Below are 23,373 nucleotides of genomic sequence, written 5' to 3' on the forward strand. Positions count from 1 at the left end.
GAAATATCATAGTTCTACTTCAGGATTTTATGTGGAAAAGACCTAAATAGGATCTAATATAATATTAAAATGCAATATTGATTCACGGTGAGATTCAAAAGCGCCCGATGTGTCGGCTGCATCATTGCAATCACAGTTTAAATTGCTGCGGGCATTGTTGTGTGCATTGACTCACTTGGTGACTTTAAATATTCGGAGCAGTCGCAGAGCTCGTAGCACGCTGATGCCGAACGATGCCCCCGGTGTAATCATGTCCCAGATTACCTCGCAAATGCTTCCCACAATCACCTGGGGAGCAGAGCGCCGCCCGTTAAATCCTCACTGAACGTTGGACACCCCATCGTTTAGCCACTCGTGTGACTTACCCCAAAATCAAAGCAGTTAAAGGAAGAGTGGAAGTAGTTCCTGACTCCAAGGCCGTACATCTTCAGGGTCATCTCGGTCAGAAACAGACCCAGAAACACAAACTCCGCTGTGTCTGTTTTGAAACACAGGACAATTTTGTTCAAATAATTGACACTTACACCAATGTCTGAATGTAGTCGTCACCCTGGTGGACTTACAGAGGGCCTTGGTGAGCCACTCCGGTTGGTCATAGTGGACTATAGCCACACACAGAGTATTCAGGCCCACCACACACAGAACGATCCAGTAGAAGCTCTGAGCTTTCACCATGCGCCGAATGAAGAACCGGACCCTTTTCTCCTTCCGCCGGAAGTAGGAAGAACTGTCCATTTTACCGCTGCTTTTCACACTAGCTCGCCCGAATGGAGAGCCAGGAGGAGCTGCAGACAGTGACAAAAAAGACTTCACTGCAGATTTTTTATCCGTTGCGTTTCTCTACTTCAGTCTTCCGCTCCTCGTTGCTCCTGCGATTGGTAGCAGCACCACTCTTTGCTCATCAAAATCAAAATTATTAAGAGCATATTCACGTCTGGTGAAGCAGGTGGCTGCAGGATCATCCGATAAAAGCCTGAAACCCTCGTGGAACAAGGTCTATTTCAATAGCGGGAAAAACATGTCACATGTGACCTTTCAGTGAAGGACTGCTAGTGTCTGCACGATTGCATTAAAGCACATGTTAACTTAAATAAAGGTTGTCTCCTGTCACTGTACAAAAATGAAGTCAATATCTGGAGGATTAAAAGAGCCGCCGTGTCGGACTGTGGACCTCAGTTGGAAGAATAATAACGTGTTTTATTCAAGGTTTCCAGACTTGGTGATGGTTCACTAACGACACTTTTTTATGTGTGAAAGTTGTGAGGCGGGGATTTAACAACAGCAAGTAACAAAAGTTCAGTTTATTTTGACACTTGCTGAGGGGAGAACCTTGGGCAGAAAAAAGGATAGCTTCTATTTGGGTTTTAAATAAATTTGGTTCTATCTGATCTATTGTCTGGGCAATGCGAAGCTAGTTCGGCTATTTTTTAGGGGTTTTATTTCACCCAAATGAACACATCTGTACAGTACCACCCTCACATTTCCCTTATTTTTCAATTAATTATTTATGCGGTGGCCTGTTTGCCGGCAGCATTTCAAGGGGGAAAAAAACCCTACAAGTTTGAGCTAAGATACTAGATGTAAAAGCTCAGTGTCCTCGAGGTTTTGCAGACAAAATTCCAGTCCACTCAATTTGCTATCAAACCCTAAAAACAACTGTGAACCCATTTTTCACCCAATAACAAGTCACTCCCACCCAGAGGACCTGAATAAAGCTAAAACTCTTCCCTGCTGCTCCTCATTAGAGAACGAGCAGAATACATTTGCGAGGGGTGGGGAGATAAAACATGGCTGCGCAGCACGTTAGTCCCTCAGCACTTTAGTTTTACGAGAAACCGGGACGAGCTGAGACGAGACGAAGGCAATGAGAACAAATGAGGGTCGTCTGCCACACTTATTCTCATTTCCAAAACAGGGAGAAGTAATTACATGTTGTGTTTGAGTAGGAGGAAGAAACTCAATATTAAGGTAGGGGGTTGAGGTGTGCTGCAGGTGGTTTTCTTCTGTTTTAATTTGACATGCTAATCAGAAAAGGTAATTAAATTTTTCCCCTCAAGGCTCCAACAGCCAGGAGAGACACTTTTCTATCTTCACCTCTACATGGTGTTGCTGTATGTGCGAAGCTTCCCAAAAAATGTTTTACAGTGTAAAAGAACAAACCTGTTGCCTGAAACAAAGAGGGATATTATTTATGGAGCAGGTGGCATAAATAACGTCTCGTAAAGGTCGTTGTTTGACCAGACCAAAGCAGAAGGTCAGAGGTGACGTGCAGCTGCTACATACCAACAGAAGAAATATCTGCAAAAGGATCCTCCCCCTCCTCCGCACCGATCAGGTCATTCTTACCCTTTTTGGCTTTGTTCCGTTTCAGGACTGCAAGAAAAGACAGAAAGGGAAGATCCAACATGTATCAACATTAAACAAAACGGGCACCTGACGTAAAAAAGGTAATAATTAAAGCCAACAGGAGGAATTTTAAACAGAAGAAGTGTAGAAATGTGAGTAAATGTGATAAAAACAATTGCGTTTCATTGCATTATATTTTTAGGAGTGATAAATTAGATCTATAAATCATGCCTGGAATGATTAAGATTTAACAAGTCAATAATTAAAGTAAACTGGTGTTAAAACACCTTTCCTAACTTCGACTCTCTAAGAACTGAGCAATAGAAAATAACCTATTGAGCGATGGAGAAACCTCCTCCAGAAAGTTTGAATGTTTTTTCTTAAACCCTATTCTATTTCTTTAGCCTTTTTTACAGGACATAACTCATTTAAAAGGATTATTTCTCAGCTATGATTGACACCTCACTCTACTTCCCGCAACTGTCATTCAGCTACCGAAGGCCCAGTCCAATTTTTTTGCCCCAAACACGCGGGAGTTGTCCCTCCTGAACTGTAAATTCCTGATCTCTCATATGTGCCTAATTGACAGAATTTGACAGCTGGCCGCTGTCGCTTTACTGGAATCGCCAGTGCTGATGTGTTTACAGTCTGAGGCCATTTAATGGAAAATTCATTTCTTGCCTGTGTGTATGAGAGCATATGCACGGGACTATGGTATATAGCAATTTACTCGAGCAAATCCAATTCCAAAGTAGCTGTAAATCTCACTAATCAACTTAGATGTAGAGACAGAGAGGATGAGAGGGGGAGGGAGGGAGGGAGGGAGGGAGAGAGAGCCAGACTTTAGATGGTTAATTTTCTATAAAATTACTCCAAAAGAAAACTGCTAAATCACAGAGAAAAAGATATAATTTGTAAAGTTTCATCGAATGAATGAATGTGATTTTGAATATTATCATCATCATCATCATCATCATCATCATCATCATCATCATGATCACCCTAAATAAATTTAAAATACACATCTAAATTTCGCCAAAATTTGTTCTGACCAACAATCTGACCGTCACGTCAAAGAGATCAACTGATTTGGGATCAATCAAATGGGAAACGAAAATAACACATTGCTGCTCTGCGTGGCTGGATCTCCATCTGCCTCCTGTTGCCATCCCAGGATGAACAACGGTTTTCTACCTGAAAGGTTTTGCGTTCTCTTGTACCATGCACCATCCAGCGGGGACTTCTCCTCTGCAATCTCATCCTCCTCCTCCAGCAACACCTCCTCTGTGGCGAGAGACAGAGAGACAGAGAGAGGGGGGGGAGAGGAAGTGCAACGTCCCGTCAATTTCTCCTGATTTTCTGACAAACTTGCCGAGACCTGACCTTACGCATTTTGACAGAAGAGGCTAACCTGCTTTGCAGATCCACTCCAGGTACCCAGTCAGCTCCCTCTCAATCTGCTGCTGCCTCCGAAGCTTCAAGAACTCCTGCCTCTTCTCCACACGCTCTCTCTCTTTGGCAAATTCTCTGTTGAAACACACGTTTCAACACATATGTCCTTTTCAGTCATGGTGATCACAACTGTAATCAAAGTGAAATGATATTAAAACACAACCTTACACTGATGACAGGAGTCACTATTATGTCTGTATAACAGTAGAATGCTCCACAGCACTTTATATATACGATGGGTCAACTATAAAAGGATTTCCTAATCTAAAAAGGATCATACATAGTGGAACAAGCATTGAATGATATTATTTCTGCTGGCAATATTAGTCTCACATCAGAAAAATGACAATGTGTGAGTCCAGCTATCCGCCAAAGAGACTCGCTCTCCCTCTCACGCTGTGACACGCAATCAGCTTGTGAAATTGGTGTTATCACAGGAAGCAAAGAGACTTAAACCAGGACAGGAAGTGTACCTGTGTGGCTGAGAACTCGACATTAAATATTGTATTATCGTCTAAATCGATGTTCGGCTGCAAATGGGTGCAAGCGACCTTTTATCTACACTATTGCTCCCCAGTGCTGCTGGTATATTATAGTCCAATTTAATCCGTGCAAGTAAACCTTCATTTTTGAAATCCATTTTCAATTAACCTTATAGGCAGCTGCTGCTTAATGGTTTCCTTTCCTTAAAGCAACACACGCCATTAAACTAGACTTCACATTAGAACAGCCAAGTGCATCACGCGGTACAATAGAAAAATATAATAGTTTTTATTTCATGTATGACATCAAAAACAGAAACTATGCTCTTTTTATGGCTTAACATTCATCCTCTAACCTCATTTTATAGAGCCTATTGTTGTACTTTTGCACTTAAGATGTTACAACAAACAGAATAGTGAATAAATGATGTTTTCATTAATGACAAATAGGAAAACATGTCATGTTTTAACAATTAACGGTGATATTTTACACTGGTTAAATAGTCATTCATCTTTGGTGGGGGCCTTTTAAAACACGTGTTTTATACACTGTGTGCTTGACCCGCCTGGGGTTTTTTCCTTGTCTTAGCAGACCGACAACCCACTGCTTAAGCTTCGATGATTCCCAGCTCCTGTTTCTGACAACATCCAGTGTAAAGAAATGAAACAGACTTACCCTGACAAGACGCCCAACACCAGGTTGAGCATAAAGAAGGAGCCAATGATGATGAGAGGGATGAAGTAAAGCCAGTTCCAGGTGTTTCCTGCAACGTTGTTTGTCTGGAGACACACAAGTGAAGAAAGTACCATCATGGCACCATACAGCGATGCAGCGGCTGCCGACTAGCTCTAATTTACCAACCACTTTTTTTAAATGACTTGCGCAAAGTTTATTCAACATAGGTTTTTCTATCCAGCCCATGTGACAAAGAGTCAATTTCCCCTGTAAATTAAAAAAGTGGTAAAACTAGAATTTTAAAAGGGGCGATTATTTTGACAGTGTCTGGTTGCCTCTCATGCAACTTTTCCATCCTAAAAAAAGCAATTAGAAAAAGTCCCTCTGTTATTTTCATGGCGGCCTCCAGCCGTTGAACATATTAATTGTTTCTGAAAGTAAAAATGCTGAATTGCTCCACTATCACAGGAAAACAAATGCAGGATTCGACACCAGTTGTCACACAACTGGTGCAAATCTGCAGAGATACTGGTTTGACTCGCGGGCAGAGGACACGACATCGGTAACAGCGACTATTTCTGCACCTCTTTTCACATTAATAACCATGTTCACAAACATTTCGTGTCGTGTAAATCCAGCATTCTTCCTGTCTCAGTTCACTTTTTGATTCAGTGAGTAAGGGTAGTTTCATATTCCTGGGAGTTTTCACACTGCTGTTAATTACAGTTCATGACAGAATAAAGACATTAAACGTGTCAGCAATATTTGTGGTAACATTATATTAAGAGTAAAGGCTTAAATCATTTTTAGAGGGGGGGGGGGGGGGGGGGGTATTAAACCATGGCAGACACTCTGACAGTGGGCATATATATATACAGTATGTTTTGCAGAAGCAGAAGTAGGACTCATATAGATCATCCCCCCACCCCCCCCCAGGGGATTGTGGGAATCAGCACTCTCTACTCTGGATATATGACACTCCTGCACGGTGTCCTCTTAGTGGTTTTTGGGGAGGGGGGAGGGTTGTGGGTAGGACTGCAGACAAGAGAGAAGCACAGACTCCAGCGTCAGCAGGATGAGGATCTATATCATGCATCCTCATGCATGAGCTTAATAGATACATTCAGAGCGACACACACACATACACACACACATACACACACACATACACACACATACACACACACACACGTCTGAAAGCATACAAATAGTTTCAGTCATCATTCTTTCAAGGTTGTCAAAACTTGATGCTGAGGTCCAGGCAAACTGGCTTTATTTAGATGTTTTTCCACATATTTATTTGGGCTCAACAGAAAAAGCCAAAGGAATCAGTCCTTTGAGCCTGTTGTCTTCTCAAGGATGCTACATGGGCAAAAATGGCGTCCAGCTGTTATACATCTGCTTTTGGGTTTTAGTTTTGGCGAGCAGCTGTGGAAATTATGGACCAACTGGAGGAAATGATCCGAAATGTCTCAACAGGCACGTATAGAACTTTCTGGATGTTGCTGAGAAAAAGAAAAAACGGTTAATGGACACACATGCGCGCGCACACACACACGCACACACATGCACAGGCACACACATATGCACAAACATTTTAGGGAGTCTAGAGAACACAACATAAGACAACAGAGGAGAACAAAAGAGAAGCTCCCTGGCAGAATAGATGAGATCCATCATTTTATCAAGGCCCATGAAATAATTCAAGAATTATTTAGATAAAAAAGCAATTCATGCCAGAGAGAACACACCTGATTTGCCCCCGTTAACACCATTAGAAAGAACCAGCCAAATCCATTTCTGACCTGTCAAGCAGAAGCTTCTAGTATCTCGCTGAAGTCTAGCAGAGTCAACAGGACTAAAGAACCTGGAAAATGTTTTGCCTTTCATCCGAGACACTTCAGAGCTGGTTTCTTCAGAACAGTCCAGACTCTGTGTTAAACCTCAATGAATTCTCACAGTTCAATAGCAAAATAGAGAAATCAGATCTCAATTAATTATCCAAATCGGTAGAAAACCTGGTAGAAAATGAAGAACGTATGAGACCGACACCTTAGTACTGCAGATCATTCTATAAGGACAGAGCTCAACATTAACCTGATCAGTTATTCAGAATTCTGGACATCACAAGACCCACACAGACATTGAACCAGTGACAGTTTACATTTAGACCAATAAAATCCACATACTTTGTTGTCCTATATGTGAGTGAGGGATGACCAAAAGTAGAAACAAGTCATTTCAGCTTCTCAATTCTTCATATTTTTGAATATTTCCCTATTTGAGGGCATTGGAACCATAGAAGGTTGTGTGGGGTACAGTAATTATTCATCCCAGCCTAAACTAGTGTAGCTCGTTACCACTCCTGATGCCCTGTGTTGTTTTCCGTAAGGTATTTCCAGTGGTCCCATGTGTTTAATTATACTGCAAAAAAAAAGAAATGTGGAAAGTATTGCAAGTTAAAAGGTAGTGATTGTAAATTTCTCCAGAAATAACACTGAAACCCAAAGATGTGATGTAGAATACTAGACATCTCACTATCTGACACCCAGATAAATGCCTGTTAGAGGTTGTGAGACTGTAAATAAAAGCATTACAGTGTATGTGGTGTAAAACTAATATTGAGGTAATGAATTAAATCCATAGCTTTTTAGTTGTTATCATGACTAATGAATTATCATTGATGGAAAACCAAAAGGTGCTCACGATTGCTCCGTTCATGATTTTAAGTGTGTAAAATATGCTACAGTATATGTGATTTATGCGTCACATACTGCAAAGTCTAAACGTTGTGGCATGTACGCAAAAAAATCCCAAAGTATAGAAATACATATGATGTGAACAATGTATGATTGGTAAAATTGACAGTGCTGTTAAGCCTTCTTTAGCTGTTTATGTTCCGTATGGCTTAATGTCATTAGTTCTACCTGTATCCACTTAGTAAACATGTGTTAGTAAATAATCCCAGAGTGCAGGAGACAAACAGCTAACCAGTGGATAATAAAAGCAGCATTAAAGACTATTGGTTTGGGGGTTGGCTGCACGAATGTTATTTCCTAATTTTAATCCTGCATGTCTTGCCCTGGTTTACATCTCCTGCCTTTGTTCTTTGGCACCATATTCCAGTTGTTATGGAGCCTAATTTGTTTTCAGCGTATTAAAGCACGCTGCCTCCACGGTTTAGCTTTTACGCTCCACCCTGTTTTCTTGCGCTTCTTCAGTCCAGGGTTGTAATTTAGCTGTGATTTAAAAAGTCCAGTTATTTCGTTGGACCTCGGTCTGATTGTGCTTTTGGTTCTGACCCTCCTCTAATATTGCCGTAATGCCTGAAAGGCTCGTTTGGACCAATAAATAACTGCATCATTCTTCTCCGCCTGCAGCATCAGCATCTGGCTCCATCCTGTTTCTGCTGTCTCTGGAACAAATTCACATCGAAAATCCATCACGTTTTCACAAACTCTGCAGTACTTAAATAAAAGTACGGTTAGATATATGTAAGCCATTAATTCTAACCTAAATTAAAACCCCACAGCCTCCTTGTGGACAAAGTATTTTGTATATATATATATATAATTTTAAAGCTTAAAACATCATACATGGACCTTTCCCAACTTGGTGAGATGTCAAATAAAAACAGACGCATTCAGGAGTAGTATGGATAAATAAGGGAGAGCGGAGGTGACTGGGGCCTCTTATTTCACTGCAGTTATTTAGTCCCCAAATGTGCTGAAGTCACAGGGCGTGAAATGAAGATTGCCACATTATCCTTCTGCTGCTCCTGTGTTGTCACTTCCCACTGGCAGGGTGAAATTGCCCTCAGTGTGAATTAACAAGCTTTGTGCGTCCGACACCACGTAGTGACAGTGATACTAAGGGAAGACTGCACTTAAACAGTAAACAGTGATACAAAAAATATAAATATAAAAATAAAAAATGAAGGAAACACTAAATTCTCTAAGCAGTGCAGAATATGCTGACAGGAAATTGGTCACAGTTGCACAGCTCATGTTGATTTCTCTCTTTTAAGGCTGTGATAAAAGGCTTTTGCTTCTTTTATAGACAATTCTAGGTGTGAATGCAAGAAGAAAAAGAGAAATGTTCAATTAAGAGCTATTCTCTGGTGGGAGGGTTCTAGAGCTGAGGGTATCCAAAAACCCAGGAATTAAGTGGCTTCAAGACCCGATCCATGATCTCAAAACACAGCAGAGTTAGTCGAGGAGAAACTATAAAGTTGAAATGTGGGATAAAATGTCATCCGCTACAAGTATGGAGGACCCCAGGAGGTGAAGTGATAAAGAAAATGGATGGACGGACATGTGGGCTAAAGCAGCAGGGACAGGGACGGTAATGATGGGAAAGGATACTTTGCTTTTTCTTTCATGTCATTAAAGAGGATCTTCTGTGTAAAACCCCTGGGGTAGAGGCGGTGTAGTCCTCAATCTCTGAGGTTAGCGGTGGGTTACAGCAAAGTCTATGATCCACAGAATATACATGCAACCTGAATGCTAGTCTAGTCCTTCTTTAACCGAGAGTGCTTTTACATTTTGGAATTCTGTTTCAGCTCTTCCAAAGTCACTGTGTCTATGGCAAAGGTTTCACTCTTCACTAAAGGTAGCAGGATAAGATCCACACCTCTCTTGCAGAGCTCCACGTGAACAGTTACACTAAAATATGAAAAACTGCAACCAGATAAATAAGTAAAAAGGAATATCACACTTCAGAGAGAGAGACAGAGAGAGAGAGAGAGGAGAGAGAGAGAGAGAGAGAGGAGAGAGAGAGAGAGAGACAGAGAGAGAGAGAGAGAGAGAGAATGAGGAACCAATTTAGCTTTACATAACAGAGGACTGGGGTTGACTAGATGAAGAAGGAATGTAGTATTTAGTAACAGACAGGAATTCTAGGGAGGGGAGGGAAAGGGATGCATCAAAAGGAACGACTATGGGGGGGGGGGGGGCAAGATCCATCAGTTAGTGAAAAGGCATTTGGGGTCTGCAGCACTTAGGATAATGAGTCAGAAAAGCTACAGGAGATGTTTGGAGTCATAGACGAAGGGGGGAGGAAGCAGATAAAATGGCTTCAACTTTAGACGATGAAGGAGGGAAGGAAATAATCAAGACAGGAAAAGGCAGAAAAAGAGCAGCTCATTGATTTTTTTCTTTTTAAATTACAAGCAGGAAGAGGGTTCAGCTAAGATAAAAGAACAAAAAGTAGAACATCACCGCCATTAACAGACTGTCTTCACTCCTCAATTACTCCAAAAGTGTGTGAAATTTGCCTCCAACACTTGAAAAGTCTTGGATGCATTATTATCCTAACGCAAAAGAATAAATTGACAAAAAATAAACCACTGTTGATAAGATAACAGATAAAATAAGTAATTCAAACTAAGATGCCTGATACTACAATGATTATTGTGTGACACTGTACTTGCCGTACTGGATTTTAAAAATGTAGAGCTGGAACGGTCTCATCTCATCATTTATGCTGGGAAATTATACAACAGTTTAAAGAAAATTGCAATATAATCTGATATGATTCATTAGTGTTTTGTGACATCCACAAGCTGTGTTGACAAAAATGAACCAGATGGGTCTTCCAGTCAGGCACCCATTGTTAAATAGCACCAGACATTTTGTCTTTTTTTTTTTAATTTTACTTCTGCTTGGCTGGCATCACTCATCCCTCAGGGATTCCTGCTTCTCCCTGAGTGTTCTGGGATTGTTACAAGGCACTATCATTCTTTTGAAAAGATGCTGGCATTTAGCTAACAAAACGATTTGGCTTGTCGTATGAATAATGCACTATAAACCTGTTAGGCTCATGGAGAGTGTGTGCGTGTGTGTGTTGGGGGGGGGAGGGGGGTGGTATCAGCCCAGCATGTGAGAGAAGCAACAGGGTCATTTTGTGCAGCAGCGTGGTGCCACAGTGGTTAGCCCAGTCGACTCATGGCCAAAAGGTTCTGGGTTCTGTGCTGGGGTTCTCCTGTCTCGAAATAAATACGGTAAGTTTGTCTTCAGCAGATTACAGATTCACTGTCATTTCATTGTGGTACATTAGTGTATGAGACTTTACAGCTGTTTCAACCATTAAAGCTCCAATAATTGATCAGACTAGACTGTATATGAGCATCAGTGGGACATTTGATGCTTGTCTGCCCAGTTTAAACACAAGCAGTGAATATTCAGGGCTGTTCACAAGTTACATCTCAGCTAGATTTAACTGCACACAAAGCATTTATTTGGATGTGTCCCTCTGCAATACTGCACCAGGTTTATGGTCGGGCTTATGAGTGTTATTTTGGGGAAAGTGAAATGGGAATGAGCAGGAAGAAATGAGAGGCTGGTGAGGTGCACACAAGCTTGGAAACACTTACAGTATCCACTAGCAAAGCACAGTTACTTTAGAAATATAGCTTAGTTGGTCCTTTTGCTAAGTGTCAGGATCATGGGTTCGATCCTGTTATGTTTCCACATAAAAGCGGTGGCGGTAACTGAGTCTGTAGGTAACTGGGCCAGGAGTCAGAGGGTTTCTGGTTCAAGTCCTGGTTGTGGACCAAAATTGGAACTTGTGCTGACAGAGGTGCCAAGACATCTTCAGAATGCTTCAGATTTCTCGGACCCCTAAAACGTTTGTTGGTATAAAACTGCATGTTTCTTGTGTGTCAAGAAGAGAAAAAACAACAAAAATTTACACATTTGTGGGATTAATACAGGATTGCTTCCTCTTCTGTAGCCTTATTAATGTAGCCAGCACTAGTAAACCAATGGTTGCTGGTTGTGCTGAGGGGGAACTTTAAAAATGAAACAAAACAAACAATAAAGGCTGCCAGTTCAAAACAAAGGAATTATACTAACTCTGTATGATAAAACATGCGGAAAAGTGGCCCTCAGCAAAAGATTATTGCAAACGCTCAAGGGAAGCCGCTAAATGGTCACATTTTCCATTTTGAAAAACATAGAAATATTAAGTGAGAAGAGCACATGCGTTCAACCGGTCCTGCTGAATTCATTTTTCATGGTTTGAGAGTTTTAAATCGTCCACTGTGATTCCCAGCAACTGAAAATGTTCATAATTATCAAGACAGATGAGATGAAGCATATTATTTAATGTAAGCTCCAGGTGTAGAAAGACACACTAGCTAACATAAACATGACCGTGGCATTAAGTCTGTAAGATTTATCTGAAAAAAACCTACATAATTCAACCATTTTTGCCATAACAGAGGAAAATAGTAAGAAAAACTAAAGTTTCCAAAAGTCAAAGGATTTTCAAATATATAAGCGCTCCTCTTTAATAGATCAATACATTTCAAAGTGAGACGTTCTTTTTAAAAGAGACTCACGCTGTAGAGGATGTCCACCCAGCCTTCCATGGTGATGCACTGGAACACAGTGAGGATGGCAAAAAGGATGTTGTCAAAGTTAGTGATGCCAAAGTTGGGTCCGGTCCAGTACTCTCTGCACTCCGTTCCATTGGGACAGATTCTGGCTGGTGGTTCCTGACCACAAGACCAGTCTGCTGCCTTCTCCCCTGGCAAACAGAAACACAGAGGAAAGGGGTCAGGTGGTGCCTTGGCATGTTTTTCAACTTAATTTCAGTATTTCTTTTAAGTGTGTCCAGATTTATACAGTAGTATTTCAACACTTGCTGGACTTAAAACTGTACTTCAAGTTTCTTTTTGCTATTTTAACTGCTGCTGGAACTATGTGACGAAAGGAATCGGCTGTTAGACTCAAGCCGGTCGAGTAAAGTTTGGACAGATCTGTTCTCCATAAAAAGGAGTTGAGCTTCAGCAGAAATGTAAAGATTTTATTGTTGAAGTCCTCAGGACGTATGCTGCTAGCGTACTAGCTGCAGAAGTTAGACAAAGCAAATGTTCAAGTCCGCTGTGCTCAGAACAACCATCTGCATATTTCAGGAACATTCCGAAATTGAATCAAGTTTTGGAGGCAGCATTGTCCGATCTGTCAGGTGTAATCATTTTGGTCCCCACATATGACCCTATAGTATATATACATGTCAACTCTGCGCAGGTGAACGAGACTCTGGGATTATAGCTTTGCTTTGTGGCCTATTGAGCGCTGTTAAAAGTTAAAACAATCTTAAGTGCCATGAAAATGAACAAAGTAAGTATTTTACTTAAAGAGCCTTTAACAACACTGTTAACATTCCACTAAAGACCTTAATGTGGTAAAATTATCATGGGAGCTTTAGTTGACAAGTGACGAGTTCATATATAAAGCAGTGCTCATTAATTTGGAACTATTAATGGCTAATTAAAAACAGATTTCAGTAAAATATAAGTCGTGCTATTACCCCGGAATGCTAGAAAAAGCATATTTTTCTCTATATCTTCATTCTAGATGTGTCTGCCCTTTGACATGGACATGTGTCCAGAAGTAGAAGTCATTTTAATTCTCAAAACTCTTCTACATTAGAGATGACTTCTCTTTTTAATCAAGATTAATGTTGATTGGTTCAAGCACGGATGAGCTTTAATGAATTTCTGTGTTCCTGGGCAGTGATAGAAAGCAGGGAACATTTAGAGAATGTGGAGGAACGCACAGTAAGTCAGCAGATGTGATTCCGAATAATGAATAAATGTGCTGAGGGCAGCAGATGCGCTGTGCACCCAGCTTTTCATGAGGCACAGTGCCACCATTACAAGTTGTGCCAGGTTTTAACAATGATTTGCAGAGCCAGATTGCACAGCCAACATCCCTCTGGTGTCACTGCAGTGAAATAGGTCTTTTCCTTCACCCTGACAGGTGCTGGGTCAGCCGGAGTCATTGTTTACAGACATCACGGGATCGTCTGAGGTCTTGCTTTTCTCCTGTGTTGGGCTGCTTGGACTTCTTAACCAATTGAAAAATATACACTTGCATTAATGCGTTAGGAATTTCATGTACCTAATCCCCTATTTCATGTACTTAATCACTACTTTCAATGTATACAATGGGCTTCAAAGTTGTGCGGTTGTTGCACAAACATCCTGGTATTTCTATATTTGTGGGGACTCACAAATAATAAATGACCCAGCTCCCTACCCTAACCAACCCAACTGATCCCCTAACTCTTAATCCACCTTAATCCAAACTCAATTTTTACTGCCACCTTAAAACCACATCCTAACCCTAAAGCGGCCAAAAGAGCCCGACTTCACAAAAGCATCCTCACTTTGCTGGAATGAGTTTTTTGGGAGCAAATGCAAGCACACACGGGCGCTCACACACAACACAGTCTTCATCAGTGACAGGCGTTGCTGTGAGCCTAAAAAGCTGCTGTGTCTGTGACTAAAATAACAGAATCTCACACAAACTTTACATTAACAGGCTGTCACAGCAGCTTACGCCACTACAAGCATGGTCGAGCCACACACATGCATGTGGAGATGGAGACACAAACAGTCCGGTACGTATAATTAGACGCACATATTTCACAGCTGCCGCAGCCAAAGCCTCGGGTCGCTCCTTCACACTCACACGATCTACACAACACACGGTTCTGGAAGTCAAGTTCTAGTTTTTGGACGTTTATCACAGGCAAGGACATTATGTCACAGCGGGCATTTCTCTTTCTTTTATTTCAAGCAAAATTACTAAGTTCTGAATGGGTTTAAATGAAGCTTTCGGGAGACATTGATGGGCAAAGGAAGCTCCAATTAAATTTTGCTGATATTTAGGATTCTGGAGGGACTTTGACCTTTGACCTTCGAAAGCTCATAGGTGTTCATCAAAGCCAAGGGGCTTGCGGCCTCGTTGTTGCGTAACCTCGCCTCACTACTGCCTATGTACACTCTATGGGTGAAAGCCACAATGTGGGGAAATGAGCTGCTTGTGTTGATGTTTAATGCTAAATATGCTAATTCACTGTTCTACCAGATACAGGACAGCTAAAATGAGTTTTTTTTTAATTTAAATATTAGATCAAGGTTCACCAAAGCCTTTTTATATTTACAGAAACTTAAACAACTTACATCTGAATGAATTCATCAGTCAGAAATGGGAATGCTGCAGAAACAACCTGTCTTTTGAGCCAATCAGCACATGACACAAGATGAAAATATGGGCATTGAGCAGAATGTATTGTTATGGAAAATTGACAGATGTATTTTGCATGTAGGGTTTCATCTGGGGTGAAATGGAGCTATTAGAACGGACGGAAGAGGGACAAATCTGTCATTATAACACATTAGCTGTAACCAGAGCTGCTTTGCACTTTACCAATGACAAAGGCTTCAACAGCCAGTTCTTCAGTTATTAGAGGCTTTTTGACACAGTGTTTGTAATCCATTGACTCATGATGATTCAACAAACGCCATGCAGATAAAAAGTTAAGAATTACTGATATTCGGGGCTTTTCAGTGCAGGTCAAGGGCTCATTTGGTTGTTTAATGCTTTAGATGTGTTAGCCGATTTTAATGGTTGGGCACGACTGACCACGGGAGAATAATTGGACTGATTCCTTATTTTGGAGAGAATGATTCCTTATTAGGAGCCTTTGTCTTAGGTGCAAGGTGCTGGGTTTATGCTTCCTTTCTCACTTTTCCTGTATCTTGAATTTCACTTATCAAATTGACTTCTCTTTCCATAAAGTCATGTTTTATGTCTTGTAATACATAAATATAGATTTAGATTACTGCTGTAATCACTGTCAGGCAATGTTCTAGGTAAACTACAGTCTCCATGAAAACGATACTTATGAAATCTAAATTTAAAGTAATATTTAATGCCAAAGATGAAAAGCTTCACATCTCCCACTCATGAGTGCCATCATGGATTTGCTAGCTCGGTCGTCTGTTAGGAGAGGTGGTCGTAGTGAACTGCATCCTATAATACCCTGTGAGGTAGCCTCCATGCTGGTGCTGAAAATAAGCAAACCTGCTGATGTAAAGCTGAGGCCATCAATCAAATCCTGACGACTGTGCAAACATCATTCATCTAATTCAACGTGTAATTCAGCAGCTGTCACGGCTGGTTTGTAGACACGGGCCTGCTGCCTTCACGTGTAGTTCATCATCAAGCCACTGTTCATACGCAGCCTATAAATCATTTATGTATGCCTGCATCAGTATGTAGACACGTCTCATCCAGCGTGCATCATGCAGCACATCTAGGCATCAGAGGAGGTGATGAACGGCAGCTTGTAGAAGCGCCACCACAGCCCAGGCACTGCTCTCACCAGTGTCTGTCCTGAAACAGGTGGTGTGGAATTTGCCCATGTAGAACTCAACCCCGATGATGGCGAACATCACGATAGCAAAGAAGAGCAAGAGGCCGATCTGTAGCAGAGGAACCATGGCTTTCATGATGGACTTCAACACCACCTGGAGACCTGGGAAACAGAAAATATGACAAAGACGGAAGGAGGGCTTGGTTGTTGTGTGTCGTAAATACAACTGAAATACGTATCTTTAACTGAAAAATCATCAATTACTTACATTTACGATGACAAAGAACAGTTTTCAAATAAGTAATAGAGTGTTGATGTGAAAATAAATCCAACGTGTGAACATCTTTGAGAGACTTACTGGGAATTCCTGACACCAGCTTCAGGGGTCTGAGCACTCTCACAGCTCGTAGCGTTCGCAGGTCAAAGTCTGACCCCACTGTGGCCAGGATTCTATACATGCACACAAAAACACCAGCATGCAGTCAATATAAGTACCCGTTCAGTTTATGTAATATAAACACAACAAACTTTTCTGAGGAACTATGAATGCTCCATTTTTAGGGACATTTTAAAAGTTGGAGTCAGAGCGGGCTGCATAATGGGCCTTAGAGCCCCTGTTTACTCTGAACAAAGTGTCTGAACTGGACAGTCTCATTAGCATATCGTTAGTGGGGGAGTATTAGGGTTAGTATTTGCTCCTTCTGTTATGAAAGGCAGCATTTCCAAGGACGGGAAGAACAGCGCGAGCGTGATACATCCACTGGCTGTTTACAGCTTCCTCCTGCGGCTCTGGTCCAACTCCAGCAGAGCTGCCGGTGCCGTGATTGCAGCTAGCTGCAGCTCGTTATTGGGAGTTATAAATCATCCTCGGACTTCGGTCCGACTCCGGCCGGATCAGGCAGCCGACAGCTAGGCACAGGATGTGTAGCTAGCTCCTCCGAGTTCCTGTTTATTATTTGTGTGTGGAGGGCACCACTATTGAGGACTCCCTCTCCTCCTTCTCTCTCTCACAATGTCGCTAACTCCAACCGCTGTCTTCGTTCTTTTTGAAATTCTCCTGCTACCTTCCCATGGATCACGTTGATCAGCTTTTTAGGTCATCTGACAGTCACAAGCCCACTGCAAACCATGAAGGTTTTACACCAAAGGTCAGCCCTGACATCCATGATTCAACCAATTCTGACTGATCAATAACTGCGGCAGCACCAGGCAACAGAGAGCAAAGGAAAGAACCAGACAGGCTTTTCTTGGTTGTCTGTCATGTCTCCGTCTCGTTGTTTGCCTCACGGTTTTCTCTTAACTACCAGTACGTCGTGTTTTAGAGGTTTCTAGTGGAGAATCTTTTTATCCTCTCACATACTGGAAGGTTTGTACATGTAAATGTTCTCTGTCCTGTAGGTAAGAGCAGCATGTTGTCCTGGGTGGGTCCATGTGTAGACAGAAGACAGAGACAGAGAGGGACAGAAGAAAAGCAGACTTATAACAGGGTGTGTGCAGAGTGTGTGTGTTTCTAATGAGCGTTTCAGTGAATAACCCTATAAATCAGGTTAGAAGCGAGAAGAGGAGAGAGCAGAAAGCAGGATGGAGTATTATGGTGTACATAATGCATATCATGTATCTTTTAACTAAATGATTGACAATAAGCCCTCAACAAACTCCTCCATCCTCCAGAACCTCCACTGGTTCCACAATACGTCCAGCTCAGTCCTTCTCACCTGTGGGTTAGACCCTGCTCCTCCAACACCAAGAGCTCCTCTCTGCCCCTCAGACCCAGCAGTGACCCCAGGGTCAGCAGAGCCTTTCCCATATCTGCCCCCAGACACTCATGACTGAGACACCTAATGATTGAATGCTTCCTCATTTAATCAATGGATTCTCTTTTCTTGATGTAAAGCTTCTCGAGAGTGGATTAGAAGCTGGTGACAGGAGAGACAGAGAGGAAAACAGGAAAGGTCACACCTCGTTCAGGACGCCATGGCAACGTAAACGCACATCGGTGTTTTGTGGGAATCTTTTCACGCGCGTCTTTCCCCCGTTGGACTGATTTATACATGAGAAAACAAGGAACGGCACCTGTCCTGCACCAGCACTGCTCATGACTTTTTATGCTGCTGAACTTCTGCGTCTCCATCTATAGAAATCAAATCAAATCAAAAACCTCCAAAGCTCTTCCTGATTCTACTGAGAAATCCAGGAAGGAAGGCATTATTTCTGTCTCTCCCAGTCCCCAGTGCCCTATAACCATTAGTTGTGAGCATTCAGGTGTCCATTATCACCATTGATTTTTCGGATTGCTCTTGAGAAAGTCCAGATGCCAGGATGGTGTGGGTGTTTCAATCAGAAGTGATGTCAATCGATCGCCAGCTTGGCGATACGACGCCATGGCAACATGCAAATGACAGACGGTGTAATTCCATCCTACAGGAGCTCCAGTGTGGTTCAGCTCGCAACAGAAACAAAGAACTTCTGATTCAAACATTAAACTTTCTGCCGCTCCTGCACATATTTCATTATTTTACACCAATGATTTTGTGACATTGCTACCATTAGCACGGACAGTTTAGCAACCATTTCACAGCAGCAAAACCCTCAACAATAGACACTATTAGCCCCCCCCCCCCCACACACACACACTAACAGAGAAGTAACTTAACATGTCCTCCTGCTTTTATGGTAGAAAAACCCACAATAACCTGTGGAACAAGGATAGAAAAGTAAAAAAGCCATGAAGCATCGCTCTGTGCTTCATTTATATCCTTTGGCAATCAATAGCTCACTTTGTTCTTCTAAGTGCACATGAGGATGTGCGTGCACGCTCACGTGCAGAGCCTCTGTCAGTACCTACCTCTGTCAGTGTGTGGATATATTTGTCAGACTGGCTTGTCAGACTTTCGGGAAGGGAGGTTGCAAAGAAGAAGAGTTTAATATCCTTTTATCATCTGCACAGTAAATACACGTGGGAGAAGGAAAGCCAGAGCCTGATGCTATCGTCTGTCGCCTGCTCTCTGCCTCATAAACGCAGATGCAGCCATTAAGCTGGCTGTGGGCAGGGAACGTTTCCCGTCTTCAGCTTTTTGTGGCTCACATAAAAACAATACATGTTAGCAGTGACTCACTTAGTGTTCAGAAAACACAGCCAGGCTATAAAGCTCATTCATACACGGGAGGTCAGTCAACGTGTGTTCAATGTGCATTTTTGATAAATATACATGCGGCACCAATTGTTTTGTCCTCTGGTTAAATGGGTGGAAGCCTAAAGTGTTGGATTAGCTGACAGTTCATCATTTGTGAGACTCGGGACTCTTATATGAGAGTTGAAACCAGATCATCAGAGCTGCAGTACAACCAAGGGCATGATCAAATCCCAATTATCTTTCTATTTTGTTTTAGAGGGCACTGGTTTAAAGTTAAAGAGGGAAAAGGAGAATTCCAGCCTTCTCTTAGGGTGACTGATGTACCGGTAGTTTAATTACGGCGACATTGCCCAGCCGGGGCGGGGGGAGGGGGAGGGGGAGGGGTGGCTGTGATAGAGTTTTTCACACATTCCTGTAAGAAGCGACAGGGACTCCCAGAAGACAGGCACGAAAACATGGTGCTGAACACACGACTGAAGAGACAGCCTTGGTCACAGTCGGCTTCCCTCGGCAGACCCCCCCCCCCCCCCCCCCCCCCCGACCCCCCCCCTCACAGAGCAGCAGCGACTTGTTAATATTACTAGAAATGAGCTCCATCTCTGTTTACGGCTTAGAACTCATCTCTGAAATACTGAAACACTGCTGGTTTCCCTGCAACATTTATGGCTTTTAAAGAAGATCAAAAACAGAATTTCGGTTTCATCACCCACTACTGCTTAAGAAACACCAGTGTAGGCAGTGAGGGGCACTTTAGGGCAAGTCACTTCCAAATGGTTTGGTGCTGTTAGGAACATTTGGAGACTAAAACAGTCATCACGCTTTCTTGGAAACATCCCTTAATCACTAAATCATTCCTTCACGATGAACGCAATCTACTTATTCAGCGATCTAGTTGCCCTTTTGTACTAAACTACAGGATCAAAAGATTGTATCATCGTACATACTGTCTTATCTCTAAAATATGCAACATGCATGCAATATAAAATAAGTGTTCAAGATAAACAGGGAAATATACAAACATATATGTGAGTGTGCTATTTTCTTCTGCAATAATGAAAGAGAGGGAGTGAAGGCCAGAGAATGGACCTCATCATTAGACACAGACCATTTTCTGACAATTAAATCTCGCTGCTATTATCTCGTTGATTAGGATACGAGCCGACCAATCATGAGCCAGGCTCCAGCGTGTCACATCCTGTTTGTGCAGCGTGCGCGTGTGTCTGTGAATGGCCGCGCGTGGCGGTGGGCTGTTTATTACCACGATGCTTTACGACGCGAGCAGACAGCTGTGCCAGAGCCAGGAGAGCGTGCATGAGGACGGAGGGAGGATCCTCACCAGCTCGCTGTGGCCAGCAGAGCTGCTCGCCATTGAAATATGACAGTTGCCATGGAGGCGTGGCGGAAATGAAAAGGCCACACAGATACATTAACAGAGGCTAACAAATGCACCGCAAACAACACGATGAAGTAAAACACAACCTAAAAAAACAAGCTAATTCAGACTGTGATTAGCTTAGCCGCCTTCTGAGTGTGAATGTGTATTCCCATTTGTTGACCCATAAACCTGATCTAGGAAAGGAAAACCAGGCCCACAGGGCTGCGGTCTCCTCCCAGGAAGACAAGTCCAAATCAAGAAAACTGTTCATGAGCAGTACAGCGTGAGCAGCGGCGACAAAGAGCCCGGCGACGCCTTTAAAAGGATTATCCCCTCAGTCCAAACTGTCATTCTGACAGTTTCGGGGGACGAGCGTATTCCTTTGAATGGTAACAAGCACAGATCATTTCAAACCAATAGAACACCAGAATCTTCTTGACATCTTGTGATGCGTGATGAACCTCAACTGCTTTGGCTTTCAAATTCACCCACATCACATGGAAGTGAACGCTTCGTCCAGTAACCCATCATCTTCCACTTAGGATGGAGAATAAGGCGACACGTTCAGACAAACGGTCGACTGGAAATGTGAGTTCTGGGTCAATTAGAAACGAATTCCAGAGGGAGGCGCCAAGAAAACACCCTGCTGATGACTTCAAACCCCTGCAGACAGCCAAACCTTTCACTAATAACATGACAACTGGCTGTACATCAGCTTTCACACTAGCATTTTCTACAAATACTGTGTAGGATTGCGTCAGTCACCTTAGGAACCTGCAAGAAGCTTCCTAAATCCTTTTGTGTTCTAAGAGGTGTTAACTGAAGCTCTTAAGTAAGACAATGATGGGGTTGCTTATTTTTAACAATGGAATAAAACTCCAGACACATGTCTGGGTTTGGAAAAGGAAATGGCAGACTGTGAGGGTGCTCAGGTTGTTCTGAATCTGCGGCAACCTTTTCTTCAAAACAATACTTCAACAATATCCATGTGCAATAGTCTGTTAAGCACCAGCAGTCGGGACTTTTAAAATAACCATTTAAAGCCAATTTTAAGGGATGCTACCTTTCCAAGGCTCACAGTCTGCTTCAGTGAACGTCCTCTAGAGCTGTAAATGATGACTCCATGCATCATGGACCTTTTTACATGGGTCCCATTAGTAATAATAGCATAAGATGCTGGCAGGAGTCCACACATTCCTCCTGTTCCTGGGTTATACGGAAGGCAATATTTTTCCCTGCATAAGTTTTATTGTTGGAGGACATTTCCCCCCAAGGAGAAATTCTGATGAGCTGCGCTGTGATTTATGTGTGGGAACGTAATCAACTCAATCTTCCTCAGCAGAGCACATTCTGGAAAGCTGCACTGATATGACATCAACATCTCCTGCATAGACAGAATTCCATTGTACAGAAGAGGAAAGAGGTGCATGACGGAGACATTAGCCTTGGGGGGTAGATTCATCTAAAGCTTTATAAAATAAAAAAAAAGACCTGGCCATGCTCAGTCTGCACCGCATATTTCAGAACTATTGAGTAAAGGTTTAGTTTTATGATTCTTTAAAAACAACTCAGCTTCTAATGAAAACAACAACAACCAAAAAAAAAGCCAATAAAGAAAAACAAGGCAATGCAAACACACTCGCAGTAATAAAAAGCCAGATTAATAAAAAGCCAGACTGTTCGGATACAGGCAGACTTTGTTTATTCCAGCCAAAATATGAAGTCAGTAAACACTGCGTCTGCATTTTCCCCACAGCTGCAGCAGCACAGGAGCAGAGCTTTTCTTAGACGCTTCATTAAATACTTTTCCAGCAAGTCAGTGTTCAAAAATTGTGAATATTTACCTGCTGAATCAGTCCGTGAGGTTTCAAAGGTTAATTAAGTTAGGGCCCAAGCTGCAGATTAATCATTTTGCTTAAATCATGAAATATTTCCTTCGTGCTGGATTTAATTAACTTTCCACAGTACATGTGTTCATGTAGAAGAATGAATAAAAGAACTGAAAACTACCAACTTAACACGTGCGTCTCTGCAAATCGTTAAAAAAGTTGAAATGATTTTAATATTATCTAAAATTACGTAAAACATTGAATTACTAGAATAACTACAAAGAAATCTAACATGGTTCCATCCACAAGACCTCGTCACAGCTCGTCTTCTGAACCGCTTTATCCCTCTTGGGGTCACGGGGAGGGGACACAGGTGAAGGCAGGTTCACCTCTGGATGAGTCGCTAGTTCATCGAAGGTCCCGATATGAGCATTTGTGGGTTCGGTACCTAGCTCAAGGGCACTTGGGCAGTGCTCTGAAGGTACTTGGCACCTTCCTGCTACCAGAACACCTGCCATGTTTTGTCTGCCCTGAGGCTCGAACCAAGAACCCTCTGTTCTCAGCCCAGCTCCCAACAGACCGAGCAACCCCGCCCCATCCAAAAGACCACCACAGCACATAATCCCAATTTCTGATCTGGAATAAACTGAACGGAAACTTGTGACCGAAGCCTAAAAGCCTGAATCCTTTTCTGAGTTCTTCCAGATGGCTGTTCACATTATATTAACCCATAAAAGCTCAGACCCTTTTCTTGATTTGCCTTTAAAGTGAGCTGATGGGGCATTACACTACAGATCAACACATTTCTAATGTTTTGTGTCGGGGATTTTTTTGGTTTTGTTTTTGCTAATTTTTGCCCCTACAGAGATTTAATCAGGAAATATGGTCGGACCAGGTTCAGTCGAAT

The 23,373-nt window shown here is 42.2% G+C and overlaps 1 protein-coding gene across 1 annotated transcript in view; it reads right to left on the reverse strand.

Annotated features, from left to right (window-relative positions):
* The window catches only part of cacna1bb (calcium channel, voltage-dependent, N type, alpha 1B subunit, b), a 103,413-nt gene that overhangs the window by 43,383 nt on the left and 36,657 nt on the right, over positions 1-23,373 (reverse strand). The window contains 10 exon segments of the mRNA XM_057018007.1: positions 176-288; positions 366-478; positions 564-785; positions 2,284-2,373; positions 3,541-3,630; positions 3,758-3,873; positions 4,957-5,060; positions 12,299-12,486; positions 16,138-16,290; positions 16,487-16,578. Of these exon segments, the coding sequence (XP_056873987.1) occupies positions 176-288; positions 366-478; positions 564-785; positions 2,284-2,373; positions 3,541-3,630; positions 3,758-3,873; positions 4,957-5,060; positions 12,299-12,486; positions 16,138-16,290; positions 16,487-16,578 (1,281 nt within the window).

This window comes from Takifugu flavidus, chromosome 20 (genome assembly GCF_003711565.1).
Source record: "Takifugu flavidus isolate HTHZ2018 chromosome 20, ASM371156v2, whole genome shotgun sequence".
NCBI lineage: Eukaryota > Metazoa > Chordata > Actinopteri > Tetraodontiformes > Tetraodontidae > Takifugu > Takifugu flavidus.